This window comes from Lissotriton vulgaris, chromosome 5 (genome assembly GCF_964263255.1).
Source record: "Lissotriton vulgaris chromosome 5, aLisVul1.2, whole genome shotgun sequence".
NCBI classification, from domain to species: Eukaryota; Metazoa; Chordata; class Amphibia; order Caudata; family Salamandridae; genus Lissotriton; species Lissotriton vulgaris.
The window spans coordinates 203,578,965-203,602,061 of NC_141693.1; the positions used below are offsets into that span (position 1 = coordinate 203,578,965).

Sequence of the window (23,097 nt, forward strand, 5' to 3'; positions counted from 1 at the left end):
TCAACAATGGAAAAGAAAATTGAAAGAGAGCAGGGACTTAAGGGAGGGAGGAGAGAAAACAAATAACAGCGGGAGGGAGAAGGCAGGCAGAACAGATGTGAGAGAGAGAGAGATGGGACAAAAGGGGAACAAACTTTGGAATAGAGAGGAGAGAAACAAAACAGCTTAGAAGGAGCAGTGGATAGGTAAAGTGGAGACAGAGCTGATAAGGACTACAGAATAGACAGAAAAGAGCTGTGGTGGAGAGGGGAGGGAGCAGGGCAGGGATAGAAGGCACGAGGAACAGACAGAATAATGAATAGAGACAAAATAAATTAGAAATACTGGGAGGGAGGTAGGTCGCAGGAGCGAGGATAGGCAGTGGAAGAAAGATACAGTAAAGCTGCATCTGTGGCTGCTGTGGCCACTAGGTCCCTTTCCTTCGGTGATTCAATGAAAAATGGTCACATCAGCAGACAATGCCCAGGTGTGATCTGCAGAAATGGAAAAGCATGGCACTTGTATAGCCAATCACAGCCTGCATTGAAGATCTCACTGGAAAATGGTTGGGATGAATAGTACAGTACGACAACAGTGCAATGCATGGGTATTGTAAGTAGTAAGGCACCTCTATCGCTAGACGTTTGCTTAGTATGAGTGATCCTTGCTTGTCTGCTTCCGGCCTATGTCTCTTTTCAGCAACTAAAAGGCAGAAACTGGCAATAGTACTGTAAAAAGCGACTGCTGGCGGAACATGTTGTTCACAAATACAATTATTTTTACTGAGACCTTAATTGTTCTTATGGCAGTGTACACTTGCATTTGTGTGGAGTTAGGGCAAGGGGAAATACTGTGCACTGTGCTGTTGCTGTATGCTTTACACTGAAATGCAGAGATTTCCGTGATTGACAGTGCGTTGTAAAATTCACCAGTCTAATCAGTTTTTCCCCAAAATGTTCTTGGGTGGGGAATACACCCCAGCATTGTTCCCCTTTTTCAGTTAAGGCAAGATCGTTATGCTTGCTCGCACATTTTCACAGGTCCACAATTTTTGCCCACCACATTTAAAATCCACCAGCCACCACTGAGTGACAAACATTTTTCACTGTTCTTACTGTTTCTATAATAGAGTTCGGAAGGTCAGTTTTTATTCTGTCACAATGTGGTAAATTTGCTTTTTAATTAATAAACACAATCAGACTTCCATCATGCTGTTAATATTTGCATTGTGTTGTGCCCATTTTTAACTTAGTAATCACTGTGTGCTTTGACTGAAGAATAGAAATGAATGGCTTCGCAATCATTTAAAACGATGATAATCCTATCTTGGAATGTCAATGGACTTGGGCACAAAATTAAACAGTCCTCCAATACCTACGCAGGCATTCAGTGGATCTGGTGTTGCTACAAGAAACACATCTAAAAGGCAATCATTACATAGTGTTGAATAGGTTTGGCTACACATTACTAGCCCATGCAGGGTTTACCTCCTGCTCAAGGGAAGTGACTATCCTCAGCAAAAACACACATGGCGGGCCATATCTGGTGTGACCCAAAGGGCAGATATGTAGCTTTGACCAGGATATGGGAAGGAAGAACTGTTAATATATGCTCCGCCTATATACCACCCAAACTGCACTCGGAGACCTTCCCTGATATAAGTAAAACACTCCTTGAAATGCCCAAGGGCTTCTTCTATTGGGTGGGGATATGAATGCAGTAATGGCCCCAGACATGGATAGGAGTACACAACCAGACAAAGTAACCACCCGGGCATATTGAAGACAATCACAGGAGCAATGGGGCTACTGGATTTATGGAGATCACATAATCCAAACACTAATAGTACGCGCATATCTCTGCCGCACACGTCAGTGGGTCATGATGAGACTATATTTTTACACAGACCCTGCATGCTGGTCTATGTATGGAGGCGAGGCACAGAGCCAGAGGAATATCGGATCACTCACCTGGTAGAGGTGGTGATAAGGGGCCCGGTCAAGGAATTCATCCTCCCACCATGACTATAGCCATGGCAGTTCTAGGACAAAGATTTTATTGATAAATTTAGGGAGAGAACGGAACAATATTTCGAAGACAATACAGAGACAGTTGACTCTCAATGCACGTTGTGGGAAGTGTATAAGGTAGTGGCAAGGGGGTATGCCCAAGCACAAGCGGTTGGTCAAAGAAGAGAGAGACGCGCTAGATATGAGGAGCTGGAGCTTGAAATTATGGACATATAAGAGCAAGTAGGGTGAGAGGACACACTAAGCCCCACCTTAAGGCACAAACTAAGGCTAAAACAATCCGAACTCAAAGAGCTAGAAGAGGGGGCGGCTAGATCTCATGCAATAGCCACACAAAGATGTAGCGGATAAAGCTAATAAGCTAATAGTGTGGTTAGAGAGAAGAGATACACCCTGTAATTGGGTTCAAGCAATACAGAAGCCCAGTGGTGCAATAAATAAATGGGGAAATAGAGGCGGCTTTCACCACCCATTATGAGGCATTGTACCAATCGGTAAAAACAAGGACAGCAAAGAATAGTACCGAACTTTTGAGAGATGTTCGCTTAACGGTACTCTCCTCGGAAGACAGGGATGAAATGGAAAAAGAACTGACAGTAGAGGAAGTTACCAAAGTCATACGAGACCTACAGTCAGGTAAAGTGGACGGCCCGAATGGACCACCTGTGGAAATGTTTAAATGTGTAACTGATAAGATTGCTCAACCAATGCTCAATACGTTTCATAGGGCACTAGAGGAAGGGGAATTGCCGGAAGAATTTTGACTGGCGACAATAGAGGTAATACCAAAAGAGGGGAAATCCCTGGAGCAATGCAGTTCTTACAGACCGATATCATTAATTAATTGTGAAGCAAAGGTACTGGCCAAGGTATTAGCAAACAGAATACAGCTGACAATATCAACAATAATCCACCCGGACCAATACGACTTTATACCACTCCGAAGCACTAGACTAAATATCTGCAGATTGTTCGGAGTTCTTCATGAAACTGCGCAGAGACCAGAAGAGGCAACTGAGGTACTGGCTTTAGAAGCCAGAATGGCACTCGACAGTATTGAATGGACATACCTCTTCAAGGTGAAATCCACTAGCAAGGGTAAGGGTAAACAGGACAGTCTCTAGACCCTTTCAGTTACATAGAGGGACACGTCTAGGGTGCCCTCTCTTCCCTTTAATTTTTGCAATTTTTGCAACGTGGATAAGCAACGATCCAATAGTCTGTGATATTAACATCGGAGGAGACTGGGAGGAACGCATCTCCCTTTATGTGGATGATGTTCTGTTATATACTAGTGGACCGCGCCAGGCAATACTCAGGCTTATACATGTGTTTCAGCTCTTTGGCAGCTATTCTGGTTACCAAATAAATTGGGAGAAATCGCTTGTGTTCTCACTGACAATGGACCTCCCGCCCCTTTAGTCTGCTTGTGCTGCATTGGAGTGAAGGCAGGATTTTAAATGTCTGGGAATACATATCACTAGGTCCGAAAAGGATTTCATGGCCCTGAACTTGAACTCGCAAGGTGTGAGACTATGAGAGGATGTGGTCCATTGGAGACGGCTTCCGGTCTTATTGATGGGTAGAGCGGTATTATTCTAAATGATGGCGCGCCCTCCCCTGTTGTACGCGCTACAAAACACCCCATATCGGGTCCCCAATACAGTCTTTACATCAGTCGACGGTGAGCTTAAGAGTCTACAATGGTACAGGGCGAGCCCTGTGCATTGTGCTTAAAAAGTTGCAATGAGGAGTTTATGAAGGGGGGTTGGCGGTCCTAGATATTATGGGATATTACCCAGTGTCACAAATTATCAATTTTAATGACTGGGTCTTCTCCACAGTATCAGAACCGGCATATCGGGTTGACAGAGGGGTAATGGGGCCACGTGGCTGGTTATCGGCCCTCTATTGTAAGAGAGTGGCGGAATCATTTCCAATACACACCCAGACAGTGAGACGAGCATGGTGGGAAGCAACGAAAAGACTGGGGTGGGCTGGACGGGTGACTAAACAGACCCCGCTCTGGGAAACTGATACGCTGAAAGAAGTGAGGGAATTGAAAGGCTTTCTTAAGTGGACCCTCATAGGCATAGAGGGACTGGGAGACTATGGAAAAAGGGCTCTATGCTTGAATTTGAAGAGATGCAAGGCGAATATCAAATGGAGGAATCGTAAAGATATCGCTACTTGCAACTCAGACATGCCTTGCAGAGTCACATAAAAGAATGAGATGTGCGGCTGGAATACTCTCCATTGGAGGGTAGGTTGTTACTAGACCCGATGACAGAAAAAGTGGTGTCTCTCACCTACAGCAAAATCATGAATAATTCTCCGGATCCCTTGACCTTTCTGAGGGAGGCGTGGGAATCTGATGTAGGGCTTCTAGAAGAGAAGGATTGGAGGGAAGCAGTTCAAAGCCCTAGAGAGATCGCTATAAGGTCAAGGTTTAGATTAGTCCAACTCTGCAACATCCATAGGTCATACACCCCTAGAACCCTCAACTATAGGCTGGACTGGAACAAATCATATCACTGTATCATGGGGTGTGGGGAGAAGGGCACATTCTTTCATATACTCTGGGCATACCCAAGATTTTAACGGTTCTGGAAAGGGAAAGTTTGTATCATGGCAAGGGTAGTGGGACAACATGTACCAATAGATGCCAGAAGGTACATACGGAGGGTCACAGGAGACATAAGCTGGCCCAGGCACACCAAGAAGTGGTTGATGTTAGCAGCTGGTGTTGCCAAAAGGAATATTGCCAAGAATTGAGGAAGTGCAGAACCTCCAAGGATTAAAGACTGGAGAGAGGACCTAGACTGGTGTCAGCTAGCGGAGAAAGATGTATACCAGAGAAGAGGATGCCCAGGGAAATGGGAAAAGATCTGGTCCACATGGGAGACATACAGGGCAGACATAGGATGACGCACAAAGGAAAGTTGTTGCTAGCAAGGAAGCTCATGTGAATGATGGCGAATATGCAGAAGTGAAAATTAAATTACAATTTATTGATACCTACTTGATTAAGCTTTTATTGTTCAATTACTTAAAATCATTACAATATACTATCAATATTAAAAGAAAGAAAGTTAAAATCCCACGCATGTTATTGCAACCTGGTAGGGCATTAAACCTTAAAACTAATATCACAATCTGGTTATAAAGTACAAGTGCAAATGCATTAGACGTAAAAGGGAGGATTGTCCGAGACTCTCTTGTTTGCTAGATGACTGGTTTCTTTTTGTGGCTCTATTTTCAGCAACAATGCGGCTCGAATTGATTCTATAAATCTCCCCAGCCTGCCAACAGTTTGAGCTGTATTAGAAGAGAAACACAAGTCTGAGACTTCTCTGCATCATACAAGGCCCTGGGCTCTGCAGATAGGAAGAACTAGTTGGTGCCTCTCGCTGGCTAACTTAGGACAACAGCACAGCAGATGGAGCCAGGATTCCTGATGGTAGTTACAGAGTCGACATGTGGCTAAATTGTCTTGCCGGGACCAACCTTGATTAAAGTCCACAATGGCAATGCAAGAAGTCTCATGTAGGTGATATTTCTTCGGGCTTGGGCTGTCAGTGCTTGCTCGAAATAAGGCTGTGGTTTTCCCTCTATGTAGGAGGCGTCCAGTGATGAGAAATTGTATTGATGGTGTAAGATTTCCAGATCTCTTTTATGAGATATTTTCTTGGCCTGTCTGTTCACTGCTCTTTTCCATGCAGCTACTGGAATGTTTGAGTTGTCCAAGTTTTGCACATCAATTTATAACAATTTTGTGGCTGCTGTCAACTGCACCTGCCATGGGGATCCACTTTTTTCGAAGATCGTTTTAATTTGCGCTTTCAAAGATGTTGCTAGAGCTAGCAGGATACTAATATAGTATTTTAAAGTGTCCCCTAAGCAGGTAATGTCCAGACGAGGAAGACCCAGCTCCAGCCTTACTCTTGCTCTCCTAGCCTGTCTGGGGATGCCTAATAATTTCTTGTATACCGAGATTTGGTGGCTCATGAGTAAGGGCACCAGGGAAGATTAAGTGGCCGTAGTTGATGGAGGGCACTACTTTTGCTTTTAAGACTTTCAAGATAGGTACCGCAGTCGGGCTGTGTAGTCTTCGATTGAGACTTCTCAGGCTGCAAAGGATACAGCTTTTGAGGAATGCCCCAGTTGATAAGTTTTCCCCATAGCTTTCCGCTGTCAACTCTGTCAAAAGCTGCACTGTAATCCACGAAACAACAAAACAAAGGTGGTTGTGAGGGCTGGATTGCGCGAAGAGACAAGTGTCCTAGTGCTAGGAAGTTGTCTATGGTGGAGCTTTGGGGCCTGAAACCAGTTTGGAAGAATATTGTGATCTTTTACCCAGGTTTCTAGTTTCTTCAGCAAAACTTTGGCATATGCTTTTGCTTCTATATCTAAAAGAGCCACAAGCAGATAATATTTGGGTCTTGTGCGGTCCCCTTTTTTGTGAATGGGGAAGAGTATTGAGCCTTTCCACGATGATGAAACGGTGAAATTGATACCTACTTGTCTGGTTTAATCATGTGTCTGATACAGTAATGTAAATGGGCTATAATGGGATTCTCTGAAGAATCTTACATTATCTTCACAAAGCAGAGGATTTTCTATTACTACCATCTCCAAATCAGGCCTGAAACAATATTTTGAATGAGGGGCAACACATTTCCCTTCAATCCCGAATGGCTAGACCTCAGCCACCATGGAATAAAACTTACCAATGTGAGGTCCATACATATGATACCAAAACGAGAGGCACTGCTTCTGGACTCCAGAAACGGGCTTCTGCGGGTATGTGTGAAGGCGGGTTCTGGTGCCACGATGCAAACCAGAGGAGGTGTCTGCATAGAGGAATTTACCTAAAAACCAAGAAAAGGCTGTTTATGACCAACAGACTTGCAAGTATTTGAAACAACATCACAGGTTAACACTGAAACATGAAGGCTAATAGTAGTGTGCGCTCATCTCAAAGACACAGCAGCCCTACGTGGCTACTGCCTTGTTCAATAGGATGGAAAGGATAATGCAGCCTGGTGAAACCAAGTTACATTCCCACATTACACACAAACAGTACTAAAGCACTTGGCACTAAGCACCCATATCTGCATAACAGGAAGTATTCATTATAATTATTTGCATGACTGGATGGTTCAATCTGCTGTCGGAAGGACAGACAATCCTTTTCCACCAAGACAACATTTTCAAGCCAACCGAGGCCAAGAGCGGGATGTCATAACCAAGACTAACTATCTGGCTTAGCAAACAAATGAAAGCACAAATGTCAAACACTAAGAACCAACACACTGACAGAGTTATATAGACTGGTTATGCAAACTGAACTGCATGGTGGCTGTCCAATGGCTGTCTTGTTCTGGTTTCCACTGGCCAGTCATACTTTATGTTGAAATAACATAGTCATAGTTGGCAGGCTCTACAGAGATGCTAGCCAATCAGCAATGAGAATGAATTTCCCTTTATGCTTTTGTTACATGAATTGAGAGCTCATGGTAGCTTATAATGTGTCTCTCCTCACATTGTACCAAAAGTGTATCTTCATTTTCCTTTTCTCTCAATATGGTATTTTTCAGCAGCAAAATATTTCATTAAATGCCATGTACTAGTCGAATGCATCCCTTTGTTGTTACTTCAACAGTAAGGATATTGTGTTTTTTATTGCCTGGGAAGAACAGGTAGAATAAATACTAACACAGATAGTGTTTGCCAAGTGAAGACCATCCTGGCTGAAGATGATGCTACACAGTGATCTCACTGAGGAAGATCAGGAGTTTAATGCCCATGGACACAGAACCTTTCTGTCATTCTCAGCAGAAGGACCCCCAGAAAAATGACAACAGGCATCAGAGGAGGAGCCATGCAATGAAGTCATTTCTGGGATATTTCATTCCAAATCGCTGTATGGCAGGCAGCATTGTGCGGAAGCCACTATGGCACTCCACTGTTGCTTATGTGTCTTGAGATGAGGATTCAAGCCCATACCACATGTAGTACAGGAAATGTAAGAACATAATCTCTTCTGGCACTTGACACCCTGTTGTGCAGCAACTCCCACACTATATCAGAAGATAATTGATTGGACGCATGGCACCTTCTTTCACTGCAGTTTTAAGAAGGCGCCAATAACTGCAGAACACTTTCCTCCCCATAGCAATTGTGGTGTTCCAAGCCAGAGGCTCTCAGTTGTTTAAAGGCCTGGAGCTCAAGAACTGGAGAGAAGTCAACGTATACTGAACATGAACGGCAATCAGAGTTCCAAAATGTGATGTGAACATTGAGTACTCTCTAAGCACATGTATCCATGGCATTCCTTCGTCATTAGTAAACACAGAAATCTGGAACACAGTGCCATAGTCTGTGAACTATACATACCTTTTCCAGTAGTATGGTCAAAATTAGGCTTGTTGTTGGAGACAGGATCTTTGCTCGCATCTCCAAGTGCCCATTCAAAGTCATCTCTTTGGTCCTGGTACCAGCCACACAAGCCAGTCTCAAAGTTGCAAGAAATTTCCACTAGGGATAAAAACAGGAAAAAAGCTCATAAATGGCAAAACATATGCAGTCACATAAATTTTAGTGACTAATTACCTACTGCTTTATTTACTGTCCTGTGCAGTTGATTAAGATTGTCATGTCGTCTGTTAACGACCATAACTTTTTTAATGTTCACTTGTCATATATGCTTAGCATGTGAGATATTAATAATGTGAAATCCAACCATTCCACTTAATTACATGTTCATGTGAATTAAATCTTTTTCAATCATTTTTTTTATTTTGTCATACATAACAAACTCACTCAAATGAAGAATCAGAAACATTGTCAGCCATTAACATATATACAAAAATAACATATACCATCTAGCTGAATAACTTTGCGTTAATCTTGTGGATGGTTTAGCATACACCTTTGCATTGTGTAAAATCAAATTTCCAAACCTAACTACCCCAACAAAAATACTATGTAGCTCCCTACTGGCATCTCAATCAAAGTGTCCTAAAATCTAGCTTTAATGTCAATATTTTCCAGGTTCATTCAGGACATCGAGCTGAACAGTTGCTGCCTCTTTAGATCTTAACCAAATACATCATAGAGCCGTCAGTTAGGGAGCCCAAGCATCACTTGGACAAAGGGAAATTGGCACAGGCATATTATATGGGTCTGACATTTCATTGTAGCAGATCAAGGGCCTGATTTAGAATTCAGCGAGTGGGATACTCCATCATCAACATGACAGACATCTCGCCTACCGTATTGCTAGTGTCATTGGATATAATGCAATTGTAATACGGCAGACTGAATATCGGTTTATGACAGAGCACATCGCATCTTCATCCGATTTCTTTCAGGCGGAAGACAGCCATTACAACGTAGGTACTGTTACCATGCATACCATTACCATGCAGGATTTTACAACGCATATGCCTTTACCACACATGCATTTCCAATTAATTTCATTGTAAAGGCATGAATGGTAAAGGCATATGCTTTTTAAATGTAAGTATTAGCAAATATTTAGCGTTTATGTATCTATGTAAGAAATGTTTTTTTGAGGGTTTAGGGTGGGCATTTTTTAGGGTGGTATGGTAGGGTTTTAAATGTTAGTTTAGGTACATATATATATATATATATATTTACATATATATATATATATATATATATGTATATATATATATATATATATATATATATATATATATATATATATATATATATATATATATATATATATATATATATATACATACATGTTCAAAGTAGTAATGATGCACGCTCAGAAGTAAGTTTGCAGAATCACCATGCTTTATTCCTGTATACCGCTACTCGTTTCGACACTCCCAAGTGTCTTGATCACACAAATCTATATATGTTACCCCAGGATAACAAGGGGGCCACAAGGACTGGATACACCTACCTTAATGTGGAGCAGATTTGCAGTATTTAGGATTGGTTCACCTGCTGGGGCCCATTCCGAGCCTGCATTGGGCAACAACAGTTATCTTAGTGCACCGAATTATGGATGGAATTGAGGGCACTACAGCTCCCAGAATTGCTTAAACACTGCCTCATTCGAGCATACATGGAATCTCGATAGATTCTTTTCTGGCAATGCTTTATCTGTACCTGCATTGTTGTAGTGAAGTTATTAATCACGTTGCCATGTGCTTTTCATGTCCTGCAAGTGCTCATGTTAAACGTTAGCTTCCATGAATGCTTATTTTTCTCAATGGTCGAAAACGGGGTGTCACCCTTTCCGACTCCCTTCCACACAGGCATCTCTTTTCACTGCTGTGGCGTTTCCACAGTAGGCTGGGTGACTGTAGTGGGTCATGCTCCCGATTGAAAACAAGGAGCCCCCGACACTTCAGGGTGGCCTCATATAATACATATTTAAATAATGAACCAAACCACTTTCCCGTGGATGATGTCATCAGTGATGTCATTTGAGATCTCATCAGTGATGTCATCAGTGATATCACTGACCATGTCATGAATGATGTAATATGCGACATCATCAGCAGTGGATTGCGGGTGCGCAAGTTACAGTTAGTACAACTAACTATAACTGAGGAATTTCAATGGTTTTGTATGAGTGAAATGTCCAGCTAACTATAACACCCCTGAAACCTATGGTTTTTTCAGTGAATTTCTAAGATCTTTTAAATGATAATTCCTAACTATAACCTGCCTGAAACCTATGGTTTTTTCAGTGAATTTCAAAGGTTTTTTAAATGACAAATCCTAATTATAATGTTGACCACTTCCCCATATCTTCAACAAGAAACCAAATCTGCAATGCTACCTAAAAAAACAGGCAATAGTTCCATTTACCACTAACAAATTAACAACAACATTTAACTAATGTAATAACGTTGACTATGTACTGCGTGAATTACATCCAACTCACACCCATATTTAAAGAGCAATATGTGATCCAAATTCTAATGATACACTTCCAATACCCAACAAAATCACAATACCCAGGGCCATCACCACGACAACCACCCTCCCGGACCCCTCCCCCCTACTACCTTAGAGGCAGCACAAAACAAGACAACGGACCTTTCCAAAATAATATATCCCCTCAACAGCACACTAGCTCAATGTACAAAGATGTAGCAACGAAGTATGTATAAGGGAAAGAACTCGAACATCAATAATAATGTACAACAAGATACCCTTGTAAACAACAAAATCATATAATAAATTGTGTCAGTGTAGTCGCCGTCTTAGACAAATTCTGCCGTCTGTCACAGATACACTTCTGAACACACCACGGGCACACAATATCTTCCCCTCATATCAAGTTTTTTCACGCGTTTTGTGGTGCTCTTTTTCCTTATGGTACAGTTTCCCTGTTGGAGGCATGTTACAATGAACTGTATTTTGATGTACATTGCTATGTATTCCACTACTGTCCCTTGTATCTCCCCAGCCCTGAGGAGTCGCGGGAAGATTGTCCCACATCCGACGAAACATGGGTCGGCTGGATTTTTTCTTGAGAGCATTAAAACACTATATTGCTGATGATTTATTTAATGAAAAGAATTTATATTGTCAATCAACAGGCTTTATTTCTAATGTACAAATGTCTACACTGACATAATTTATTATATGATTTTGTTGTGTGCAAGGGTATCTTGTTGAACTTTTCTGGTGTATTAGCCTAGGCTGACACTATATTGGGGGGTTATAGGGCTTATCCCCTCACCCTTTTGCACCTCATTTTGACTAAGATTCTCAGACAAAGTGTGACAATATTTAGCAGTGCGCCCTTATTCTCCCTTTCCTGACTAAAAACCCTTTAGATCATATCAACAATAATGTACACAACGCTATGACTACCGGTGAAATGTTATACACGATTCACTATAGAAACCAAAAACTTTTCAGTGTGTAGATATACTATTGATACATGTAGTGTACTGAATAGTGGACGCAACCATATTATCTCAGACACTGAGGAAAATTTCGGTGATATAGCTGTGTTCACCCACCCCCCCTCCTCTTTGAAACAGAAGCAGAGTGGGCTAGTCCTACGTAAACAATGTCAACGTAAGACTATAAATAATTAGGCTACGCCTTGGGCGTGGTTCACTTCTGCAAAGAGAAGAGACTGCGCCGCAGCGAAGGTCCGCACCCTGACACATGGCTGCCACCATGACCACGTGCCTCCTCGATACAGGCCCATTGCGAACTCAGCGGCACAGCACCACAGACTTATGTCTGCATCGACTAGTGTCTTTGATCTACACTGCGGACAGCAAGGTTTACAACTTGAATTCAACTTTGGATTTAAATTTGTCATCGGTATCTTTGCTGAGTACTGCTTTCAATCTACACAGCAGTTAGTATAATTATCAACTTGTTATCAGTTGCGCATCAGCACTACAGAAAACATTGAATTTAGTCTCAATTTATTTAAAGCATTGTACTATGTCCTCAGATTTTGTTAAAGTATGAACAGTAGGAAATTCAGTATTCATTTATTTAATGCAGAGACAATTCTACAATATGTCTTCAGATTTTGTTTAAATAAGTGACAGAAAGCATTTGTCCATGTCTGTGTCAACAACTGCCTTCAATTTACACTGCGGACAGCAGGGTTCACAACTTCAATTCACCTTTCCATCTACACTACGGACAGCATTCAAGTTAGCCTTCATTTATGTAAGGCAGAGAGACAATTTTGTTAAATGATGCGACAAAAAACATTCCTCAATGACTGTACTGAGTACTGCCTTCAAATGTACACTATGATGAACAGAGTTCACCACTTGATACCAGTTCATGAGTCCTGTATGCAACAGTCAATGTATGGAGTACATTACAGATAATGCAGTGCAACTTAAAATGTACATTCCGAACAGCAGGGTTCACAACTTGAATTATTTATGTAAGGCAGAGACAATTTTGTTAAAAGGATGCTACAAAAAAACGTTCCTCAATGTCTGTACTGACTACTGACTACAAATATACACTGCGATCAACAGAGCTTACAACTCGGTACCAGTGGTGCTGTAGCACTAAAGACAACATTGTCCACAGATTTTGTTAAAGTATGTGACAAAAAAAGCATTCCTTGATGTCAGTGTCAACTACTGCCTATGATGTACACTGCGACCAGCAGAGTTCACAACTTGGTACCTGTGGCCCTTTAGCTCTACAGACAATATTAAATTCATTATCGATTTATTTAAGACAGAGACAATTGTACTATGTCCTCAGATTTTGACAACTGTGACAAAAAAGCATTCATTGTGTCAACTCCTGCCTTCAATTTAAAGTCTTTTTTTTTTTTTTTTTAGAAAAACAAGTGCCACCCCCACCAATTTTCAGTGCTCTTTACTGCGAGCAAACAAATCAAAAAATGAATTACCGATTTGTTTGGTATATTTATTTTTACCTGTTGCTTTAGAAGTTCAACATATAAGCTTAAACGAGTTGTCCGAGGAAGACACTCAACATATAACCAATACTAGACAAAAAAGAATATATATCACAAAATTCACGAAAAAAGTTTCAAGCAAGGGGGAACACACAACTAGTGTAATACATATTTCATAGTGAATGATCATTTAGCAACATTCATTTCATAGTGAATGATCATTTAACAATATTCATTAGATTGATCGGAACATTTGCTCATCCAAAAACAATATGTACTCAATGAAGGAGACACGTTCTGGGAAAACAATGGAAGAATGCAGACAAATTAATCAAATAGCCAGTGAAACCAAGAAAACAATTATGTATTCTCTGTGCATTCCTCCAATGATGCCGACGCGTTTCGAGACCGTAAGACAAGTTAACGGACTCTCATCAGGGCTCATTCAATCTGGATCTAAAAGTGTGTGTTAAAAACAAAAACAAAAGAGAGAGCGACATGTCACCATTGTGTTCAGTACCCGGGTGACTGCCCCCACTGCCCCTCTAGGCCCTTTTAATACCTGAAAGTGGCTCCGGAGGCCTGATCTCGGGGATCTGTATGCACCAAAACTTGTAGCGGGACCTTGTTATCTGTAAGATAACATAGAGCTTAAAATGCCGTCAGGCATTACATGTTCATTAAATACACACGCGGGCGGACCCGCGAAACATCAAGAAAGAAATCATCGTATTCATACCTAGGACAGTACCAGGATTACTCCCTGCCCCTTTCTTATTTCAACTGTCCCGTCATTCCTTCTTTGGACCTGTGGAGTGCGAACCAAAGTAGCCGCATTAGGCTATTACACCAACTCACACATTCAGGGTGCGCAAAAGATATTTACAAAAACCAAAGATTTTTTGGATTTGAAGCCGCCTACCTGGAGACTCAGCGTTTTGTCAGTGGTCTCAGGTAAATGGGCGTGCTGTTCGTTCTGGTGGAGGCAAGAGAGCGTAGCATTGTATTAAAAGCCTGCCAGTGGTCATACTGTTTGCAGTTCAGGCGGGGTAAGTTTTAAATTTTAAATACTAAGTGCAAGTTTACCTTAGCTTCAGTTTCTGAGGATCTCAATCAAATCAATAATCCTTCGTGCGTTAAAGTGAAGCGGGTTATGGCAGAGTAGCACTTAATCCCATGTCTATGCCTGCAGCCTGTCAAACAAAGGCGGAAGACTCGTCAGTTAACGTCTCCGTTTGCGCATATAAAGCTAACCATTGAGTATTGTGCGGAGCACTCACCAGCTCAGTAGGCGCTCCGTTGTCAGTCTTTCAGGTTCGATTCCGAATCAGTACTGCCATGTTTGGGGCGGAGTTATAAACCTTTATTTAGCGCATAGAATTCTGGGACATGTAGTTTAAAAAAAGGGTAAACAGGATTAAAGCCTCGATACTTCAGACATAGTGTTTAATCCAGTTTGGGCACTGTTAAATCGCATAATTAAATACGCCTCCTTGCGCAGGAGGGTTTCCTCGATATCGACAAGACCTTTTTTAGTGGGCATTGTATACAACACTGTCCAAGAGAAATCAGTTTCTGTGTGTGATTTGTCAATAAAGTGTTGGACCATTGGGGCACTGAGCACTTTATTTTTGATACGAGATCGATGCTGTGTTATCCTGGTGTTCACTTGCTGGTTAGTCTTCCCTATGTACAATTTGGGGCAACCGCAGGTGATGGCGTACACAACATTTTTGGTCCTACAGTTGGAGAACCCTTTATTGGTCCATTTTACCTGCTTGTGTTGAAATTCAGAACCTTCTAGGCAGGACCCACAGGACACACAGTTACCACATTTATGGTGCCCCTCAACTGGTTTGAGGCCCCATTTGGATAAAAGGTCTTGCTTGGGTTTAGATGTGGCAATGTCGGCACGTACCAAGTGTTGGCCGATACTTCTGTTTTTTCTATAGGCAAAAATCGGCCTAGGGAAGGGACACTCCAGTTCTTCCAACAGGTGCCAGTTCTTTAGGACCATTTGTCTGACCCGATGTGTGTCAGGCCCAAAAGTTGTGACACAGACCATCTGTTCTAGATCATTTTTTGTTTTATTCTGCAGTAAGCATTCTCTTGGTGTATACCGAGCCCTTTTATATGAGTGTTTGAGCATCTTTTTGGGGTACCCACGAGTAATCATTTCATCACAGAACTTTTCAGCGTGATGGTCAAAGTCCTCCAGACTTGAACAATTTCTCCGTATGCGGAGTAGTTGTCCGTATGGTAGGTTACTTTTCAAATTGCGCGGGTGGGCACTCCGATGATGGAGGATGGTGTTTTTGTCTGTTTTTTTGCGATAGAGTGAGGATTTAAGGCGCCCCTCTGGACAGGTGATTTGGACGTCCAAAAACGTCATCACAGTTTTGCTCTGTTCAAGGGAAAATTTAATATCCTGGTGTTTATTATTAAGCCAATGGTGGAAGGACATCAACTCGGCGTGGCTCCCCTGCCACAGGAGCCACACGTCGTCGATGTACCGTAGCCACTGCTTAATGTGTTTCTGGAAGGGATTGTTGTTTTCAATGAACATTTGTTCATATTGCGCCATGTACAAAATGGCTACCTCCGGCGCATAAGGACAGCCCATGGCTGTCCCTTTGATTTGCATGTAGAATTGGTCATTGAATCGGAAATAATTCTTTTTCAATGTCAATTCAGCCAGTTTTACAATGAATTGAGTCGGTACTCTATGGGGTCGTTCTCTGGTGTCCAAATACATCTCTATCACCTCAAGCGCTTCGTCTTGAGGGATCTGTGTATATAAGGACGTCACGTCCATTGTGACCATAATTTCAGATTCGGAATCGAATTCCGTGCCCTCAACTTTAGCTAGAAAATCCGTAGTGTCCTTTAGATAGGACCTCACCCCACTGACAAAGGGTTTTAGGAAAAAATCAATGTATTTGGAGATAGGCTCCAAACACGAGTCACAGCCCGAGACGATCGGTCGTCCCGGGGGGTCAGTCAAGTTTTTATGGATCTTCGGGAGGAGGTACAAGACAGGGGTTCGAGGGAACTTCTTCACAAGAAATTCACTTTCCTTTACTCCTACGAACCCACTGTCTTTGCCATCCTGGATAAGTTGCATTATCAATCCTTGAATTTCTTTAACAGGGTCTCCCTGCAGTTTCCTATACCATGTTGTATTATCAACCTGCAGTTGGCCTTCCATTAGGTATTTGTCTTTGGGCCACAATACCACGGCCCGCCTTTGTCAGCTGGTTTTATCAGGACGGAATGATCTTCTTGTAAATTCCTAAGTGCTTGTCTTTGTCCTTTACTCACATTGGAAGGGACATACTTTTTTTGTTTCTCAAATTTGTTGATGGAGGACAATAATACTTGCTCATATGCAAGAACTTGCTTGGGAATGTTTTGGTTTGGGATGAAATTTGACTTGTTTCTCAACCCAGTCGTTTCAGTATTTGCAGTGGGTGGCTGGTTGGCAAAAAATGCCCGAAGGCGTATTTTGCGGCAAAAGGCAATCATCTCCATCTTCAGTTTAGTATAATCAGTCTGTTGGCTAGGAACAAATTTGAGCCCCAAATTAAGCACAGTTTCCTCGTCCTGAGTGAGTTCTTTAGTAGATAAATTGACAATATTGTTTGGAGCCGCTATGATTGATAGTGGTTCCTGCGCGTACGCATTTCCCACGGCACTTTGTATCTTGTCTTGCCCTGTTGATTTTTGTCTAAAAAAGACACCTGTTTTTTATTGGAATTGCCCTTCGGATCAGACCCAGAGGAGTCAGATGAGGAGGATGTTTCTGAAAAGGTCTTAAAACGATTCCGTGACCGACCCTGAAATTTATAGAGTGCGCCGCGCGAGTCAGCCTGAGTATAATAGTCGTCCTTCAAGAAGGGGTATGCTTTTTCCAAACTGAAGGATTTGGCGTCTTTCTCGTACTGTGAGGTTTTGTTATTAATTGTGGTATCCCGAAAAGCCAGAATTTCCTTTTCAATTTTTTCAATTAAGGATTTTGCATCAGGGACTACAGTACTGTCCAGAATGCTTTTGGTGAGTTAACTGACGAGTCTTCCGCCTTTGTTTGACAGGCTGCAGGCATAGACATGGGATTAAGTGCTACTCTGCCATAACCCGCTTCACCTTAACGCACGAAGGATTATTGATTTGATTGAGATCCTCAGAAACTGAAGCTAAGGTAAACTTGCACTTAGTATTTAAAATTTAAAACTTACCCCGCCTGAACTGCAAACAGTATGACCACTGGCAGGCTTTTAATACAATGCTACGCTCTCTTGCCTCTGTAGGAGAGTAGGGTCTGCAATCCTATGATCACCCAGATTTTTTGCTTTTGTTTCACTGGTTTACGACTTTCTCTGGCTGTGGGCCTGCCAATCAGACCCACAGCCTGGCTGTTCTCTTTCTAAATTACGAGATGTACCCTAGGTGCATTTACCAATTGGTACTGGGCCACCTTATCAGACCCCGTAACGCAGGGCATAGGTGTACCCAGGGCCGCCAGGGGCTGCAGCATGTATTATGCCACCCCTGGCTGGCCTCCTAAATTTGACACAACTGGCTGCATGACAGCTGGGGCGAAGTCGTGTAATCACCCTTTGCTTTAGGTATAGTAGCTCTATATCTAACCATACAATGGACACCCGAGTTCCTATCAGTCACTCCTATGGCAGGCCTTGACAGTCCTGAAGGCAGAGTGCATGGGCTCGTGTGAACTGTGTTCTGGCCCGAGCCGAGCCGGTTGCAGCTTGCGGAGAAAAGACCCAATGGCTGTTCCATGATAACGCGTACCACATCGGTAACTTCGGTGTCGCGTTATCAAGACATGTCGAGTAAGGTGTCATACGAATCGGGGTGCTGCCCTCTCACCAATTCTGGCGATGAGGTTAGCATTCCACCCTTCTAGAGGGACGACATGTACGTAACTGTGAACCCCGGTTAAAGTTAACGAAAGCCTCAGCTCCACAAAATGGATGCTGCCACCACAGACACAAGTCTGACCTCCTGCTGCTGGGAGTCCTTCCAGCGAGGAGCACTTGGACAAAGGGTTTCCTGTCGAGGGCGGTGTTCGCACCGTCCCAGACAGGGTTTGTGTATTCTGGGTAGGTAGGGCTTTTTCGAGAAGGTGACTGCGGAGTGGCACCCCGGTGCTCACTACGCATCTGCCGGTTAGAACCAGTTCCAGGGGCGACAGCCCTGGCCTGGGGAAAGTCCGGGAGGGGAGAGGGGCGTAACTACCCCCCTTCCTGGTCCCACCCTTAGGGCAGGACCTAGTCATGTACCCACCCCTTTCTTTAGGATAAAGGCCGGAGCGGGGACCCTTCCAAATTAGATCATCTTTGAATCAAGAATACTTTCTACGAAAGGACTTCAAGACTCTTCTCAAGATTTCTCCCTTGTGGCTAAGGAGTAGTCACCCTGCATCAGCGGGCACCATCTAAGAACTCTGCGGTTTGCTGTAAGTCCTTCCTCAAGGAATCCGACGGCCCAGCTCGACGAGAACCGGCTTCCCTGGCACCTCTGACCTCTACCCACGTCATCAGCTCAGCTGTGATCTGTGGGTGCGACGAGACCTCGAGGGACCGGCCATCATCAGAACCTGCACGCTCTTAAAAACCAGCACGACCATCGAGGTAACTCTCTGGTGAGTGCTCTGGGGTCCGAGAAGCCCCGACCCTGAGCCGCTCCAGCACCGAAGTGCAGTCTCCCAGCATCTCCACGATCTGCGTGGGGCCCTTCTGCTCGCTGCTCAGCACGTTGTCTGGTCACTAGCCGCTGGCTTGTGTCCTTCTGTGACGACATCCGAAAATCAACCCTGCCGGTCTGGTTGCTCCAGACTGGCCCTTGCTTCCATCTTCTCGAGAAGCACTCCGGACCCTCCTGGTCCACTCAAGACGCCGACAGCGACATCCGTCGTGGGACAGCTCGCACCTCCACCGTGGTCGCCGACAACGCCTCCTGGTCCGTGAGACTGCAGAGCCTAGCGTCGCCCACTCACCTGGTCGAGGTGACGGCCAACCGGTGCCTTCCTGGTACCCTCTGACTACTGGCTAGTAGTACGAACTTGGTCCCCTCTGCTTTCAGGTTTCATCAATCTCCGATCCAGGCTTGGATCTCTACGAACTATTCATCACTGGTCGCCGGCCAGCAACTCCTTTTCTTCCGGCTCCTGGCTCGTCAGCGAAGACCCCGACGCCTGTAAGACTTGCAGCCGCAGCCCTCGTGGCTAGGTAACTCGGCATTTCAGTGCCTGCATAGCCTCCTTACTCTAGGGTCCCGTGTCCCTCGCTTCCGACTTGCCTTAACCTTTCCGTGTCCCCGGACACTTGTTTTTAAACTGTGCACTTGAAGTATTTACTGAAGAGATTTGGTTTGTGCTTAGTACCCTGTCCTCATAAAGAGTACAGGGCTGTTGTGATTCTTAATAAATATACTGTTTATTTTCATAACACTTGTGTGGTGTCCTTTCACTGGGTGTTCAAGGGGTACATGTGTGGTAAACAGCTGGCTTAACGCGCCCTCTCGAGTCTTTAGCCTTAGACTGCTCGTATCCACGCTACTAGGATAGCTGGTCTATAGGTTGACTTACAACCAAACACCATAAGGGTCGTTGGAACGATACATAGCGGTCGCTAGAATAGCGAACGTTGCATATCGGGCCAACTTCTCACATTGGTGAGCAGCGGTTGGGATTTGAGCTTGCTGTTGTTTTACCACACGTATCCTAAGAATATCTTGTTGAAAGATCACACAAGTACTATTAGTACATATAACTAAAGCTTAGAATACTCTGAGTTCTACTGAACCAGCTGTTGTAGCTCCTCAAGGCTTAGCACACCTTGGCTACAACTCTTAGCAAGGGAAAAGTAGGTAAACACATAGTGTAGGTAGGTGCATCACTTACACCACACTAGAAGCAGTATGTCGGTCACAGGAGGAAACACTGAGTCTCCCCTGGTGTCAGTTGACCCTCCACAGGTCATCCCGTCAAGATATACTGCGCTTAACTTCCATGAGTTACGACAAGTATGTACCTCTAGGAAAATTAAGCAAGGGGCTAACCCCACCACCTCCTTTCTGATTGGTCTCCTAGAGACTTATGATGCCAGAAAGGCTGAGAAGCTTCTTAGCCCTTCTAATCCAGAAGGAGGCATGCCTCCCCTCGAGGGAACCCGGGACGATCCTGACCTCATTCACCTCGCAACCGAGAACGAGGATGTGGAGGAGGATGAGGATGAGGATCTCTCTGGGGACGAGGCAGATAAGGGACAGGTAGAAGTCGTCAGACTAACACGGTCCAACTTGAGCAGACACGATAGTGGTACTGGGGGAACCCCGGCGCTACTGTCGGTTCCGCTTAACATGGGGAATGGACGAGCCAGATCTCTGTCAAGAGGCTCTGGCAGATCCCTTCATACCAACGGCTCTCACAACTCTTCTCAAAGAGGGATGACGTCCCCCTCAGAGGAGAGTGTACGAAGCGAAGGAAAGGGCAGCTAATCTGCGGATCGAAAGGGAAGAACTTGCCCTGGCCAAAGAAAAGCTTGCTTTTGCTAGAGAGCAACAGTTAAGTGGGGCAGTCCCCACTGGTGGCAGCAATGTACCTAGTAATAGGGAAAAGAGTTTCGATACGAAACACCTTGGGAAGATAGTGCCCCCCTTTAAACAAGGGGACGACATCCACAAATGGATTACTGCTTTGGAGAGGGCCTGCACTGTGCAAGGTGTTCCCCAGAGTCAGTGGGCAGCTATCTTGTGGCTCTCCTTTGAAGGCAAAGGAAGAGACAAGCTTCTCACCACAAGGGTAGAGGACGCTAACAATTACCAAGTCTTGAAGAACACACTCGTTGAAGGGTTCGGCCTAACCACTGAGCAGTACAGGGTGCTGTTCAGGGATACCCAGAAAACGCAGTCTCAAGATTGGTCTGATTTTGTCGATTGTGCCACTAAGGCTTTTGAGGGCTGGTTGCTGGGCAGTAAGGTTACTGATTACAAAGGATTGTATAATTTGATGATGAGAGAGCAAATTTTAAACAATTGTCAGAACCAGTTGTTGCATCAGCATCTTGTCGACTCGGATCTGACCTCTCCTCAAGAATTGGGGCAGAAGGCAGACAAATGGGTTCGTACGAGAGTTAAACAGAACCAGGGCCAGAATCAAGGTGGTCAGAAGAAAGCAGACCAGAAGGGTAAAGATTCTAAGGGGGAACAAAATGACCAGAAGTCTTCGACAGGTCCCCAACAACCCAAAGAGGGTGGGGGTCAGGCTCCCCAAAAGAAGAAAGAAGGCCAATCCAAACGATGGTGCCAGTACTGTAAAAGTAAATCTCACTGGTTTAGTGAGTGCACCAAGAAAGGAGGAGGGCAGACTCCTGCCACTGCAGCCCCTAAGGCACCTGTGCCCCCTAGTACAGTCAGCAGTGGTAGTGCGCCTCCCAAGGGTTTAGTAGGGTTAACCCTGGGTTCTGAGGGGCGTGACAACTTAGTTGGCACACTCACTCAGGCTGTCCTTGTCAGTACAGGGGACGTGGACGTGTCCCCTGACGTAAGCCCCAATACGTTGGGCAAATACAGACAGACGCCTTTTATAAACGGAAAGATGGCTCAGGCCTATAGGGACACTTGTGCCAGCGTCACCATGGTGACGCCTAACTTTGTGGACCCTGGACAGATCATGCCAGGTACAGAATTCCTGGTGACCAATGCAAGCAATGTCACTACCAATCACAGTATGGCAATTGTAGCTTTCTCCTGGGGAGGGGTAACTGGCCAAAAGAAGGTTGTAGTTAGTCCAGACCTCCCAGTGGATTGTTTGTTGGGCAATGATTTGGAGTCGTCACAATGGTCAGAAGTGGAGCACCGGACTCACATGGAAATGTTAGGTTTGCCAGCACATGTGTTCGCTGTGACTAGGTCACAGGTCAGGAAATGCCCCACTGAACAGGTGCTGGATCCTGGAACAACGGACCAGACACCTCCCAAGAAAAAGAGCAGTAGGGTTAAGGCTGCGCCTTCCCCCTTTCCCCAGGTCGAGGATCAAGTCTCAGAGGAGGCTGACCTACAGGAATTGAGGGAAACTGAGCCGAGAGAGTTCGAACTTGATCAAGTTGAATTCTTGGGCTCAGGGGGACCCTCAAGGGAAGACCTGGGGAAGGACCAGTTAGACTGCCCTTCTCTTGAACCCCTCAGACAGCAGGCTGCTGCTGAGGCTGCTGGGAACGCCACAGGTACCCACAAGGTATACTGGGAAGATGGACTCCTGTACACTGAGTCAAGAGACCCCAAGCCTGGCATGACCAGGAGGCTGGTCGTCCCCTTGTCTCAGCGTGGTTTCCTACTTACCTTGGCCCACGAGATTCCCTTAGCAGGTCACTTAGGCCAGACGAAAACGTGGGACAGGCTTGTCTCGCACTTTCACTGGCCTCATATGAACGAAGATACCAAGGAGTTTTGCCGCTCCTGTGTCACTTGCCAAGCCAGTGGTAAGTCAGGTGGCACGACAAAGGCCCCCCTTATACCAATGCCTGTGGTGGGGGTGCCCTTTGAACGGGTGGGGATCGACATCGTCGGTCCCATGGAACCACCGACAGCATCAGGACACAAGTTTATACTGGTGGTAGTGGATCATGCCACCAGGTATCCTGAAGCTATTCC

General features: G+C 44.4%; 1 protein-coding gene across 1 annotated transcript in view; it reads right to left on the bottom strand.

Annotated features, from left to right (window-relative positions):
* MAMDC4 (MAM domain containing 4) overlaps nucleotides 1-23,097 on the bottom strand; it is a 607,580-nt gene that overhangs the window by 201,346 nt on the left and 383,137 nt on the right. The window contains exons 17-18 of the mRNA XM_086921169.1: nucleotides 8,409-8,549; nucleotides 6,740-6,880 (exon numbers count right to left, since the gene is read on the bottom strand). Coding sequence (XP_086777295.1) covers nucleotides 6,740-6,880; nucleotides 8,409-8,549 — 282 coding nt within the window. The remainder of the gene's footprint in view (nucleotides 1-6,739; nucleotides 6,881-8,408; nucleotides 8,550-23,097) is intronic.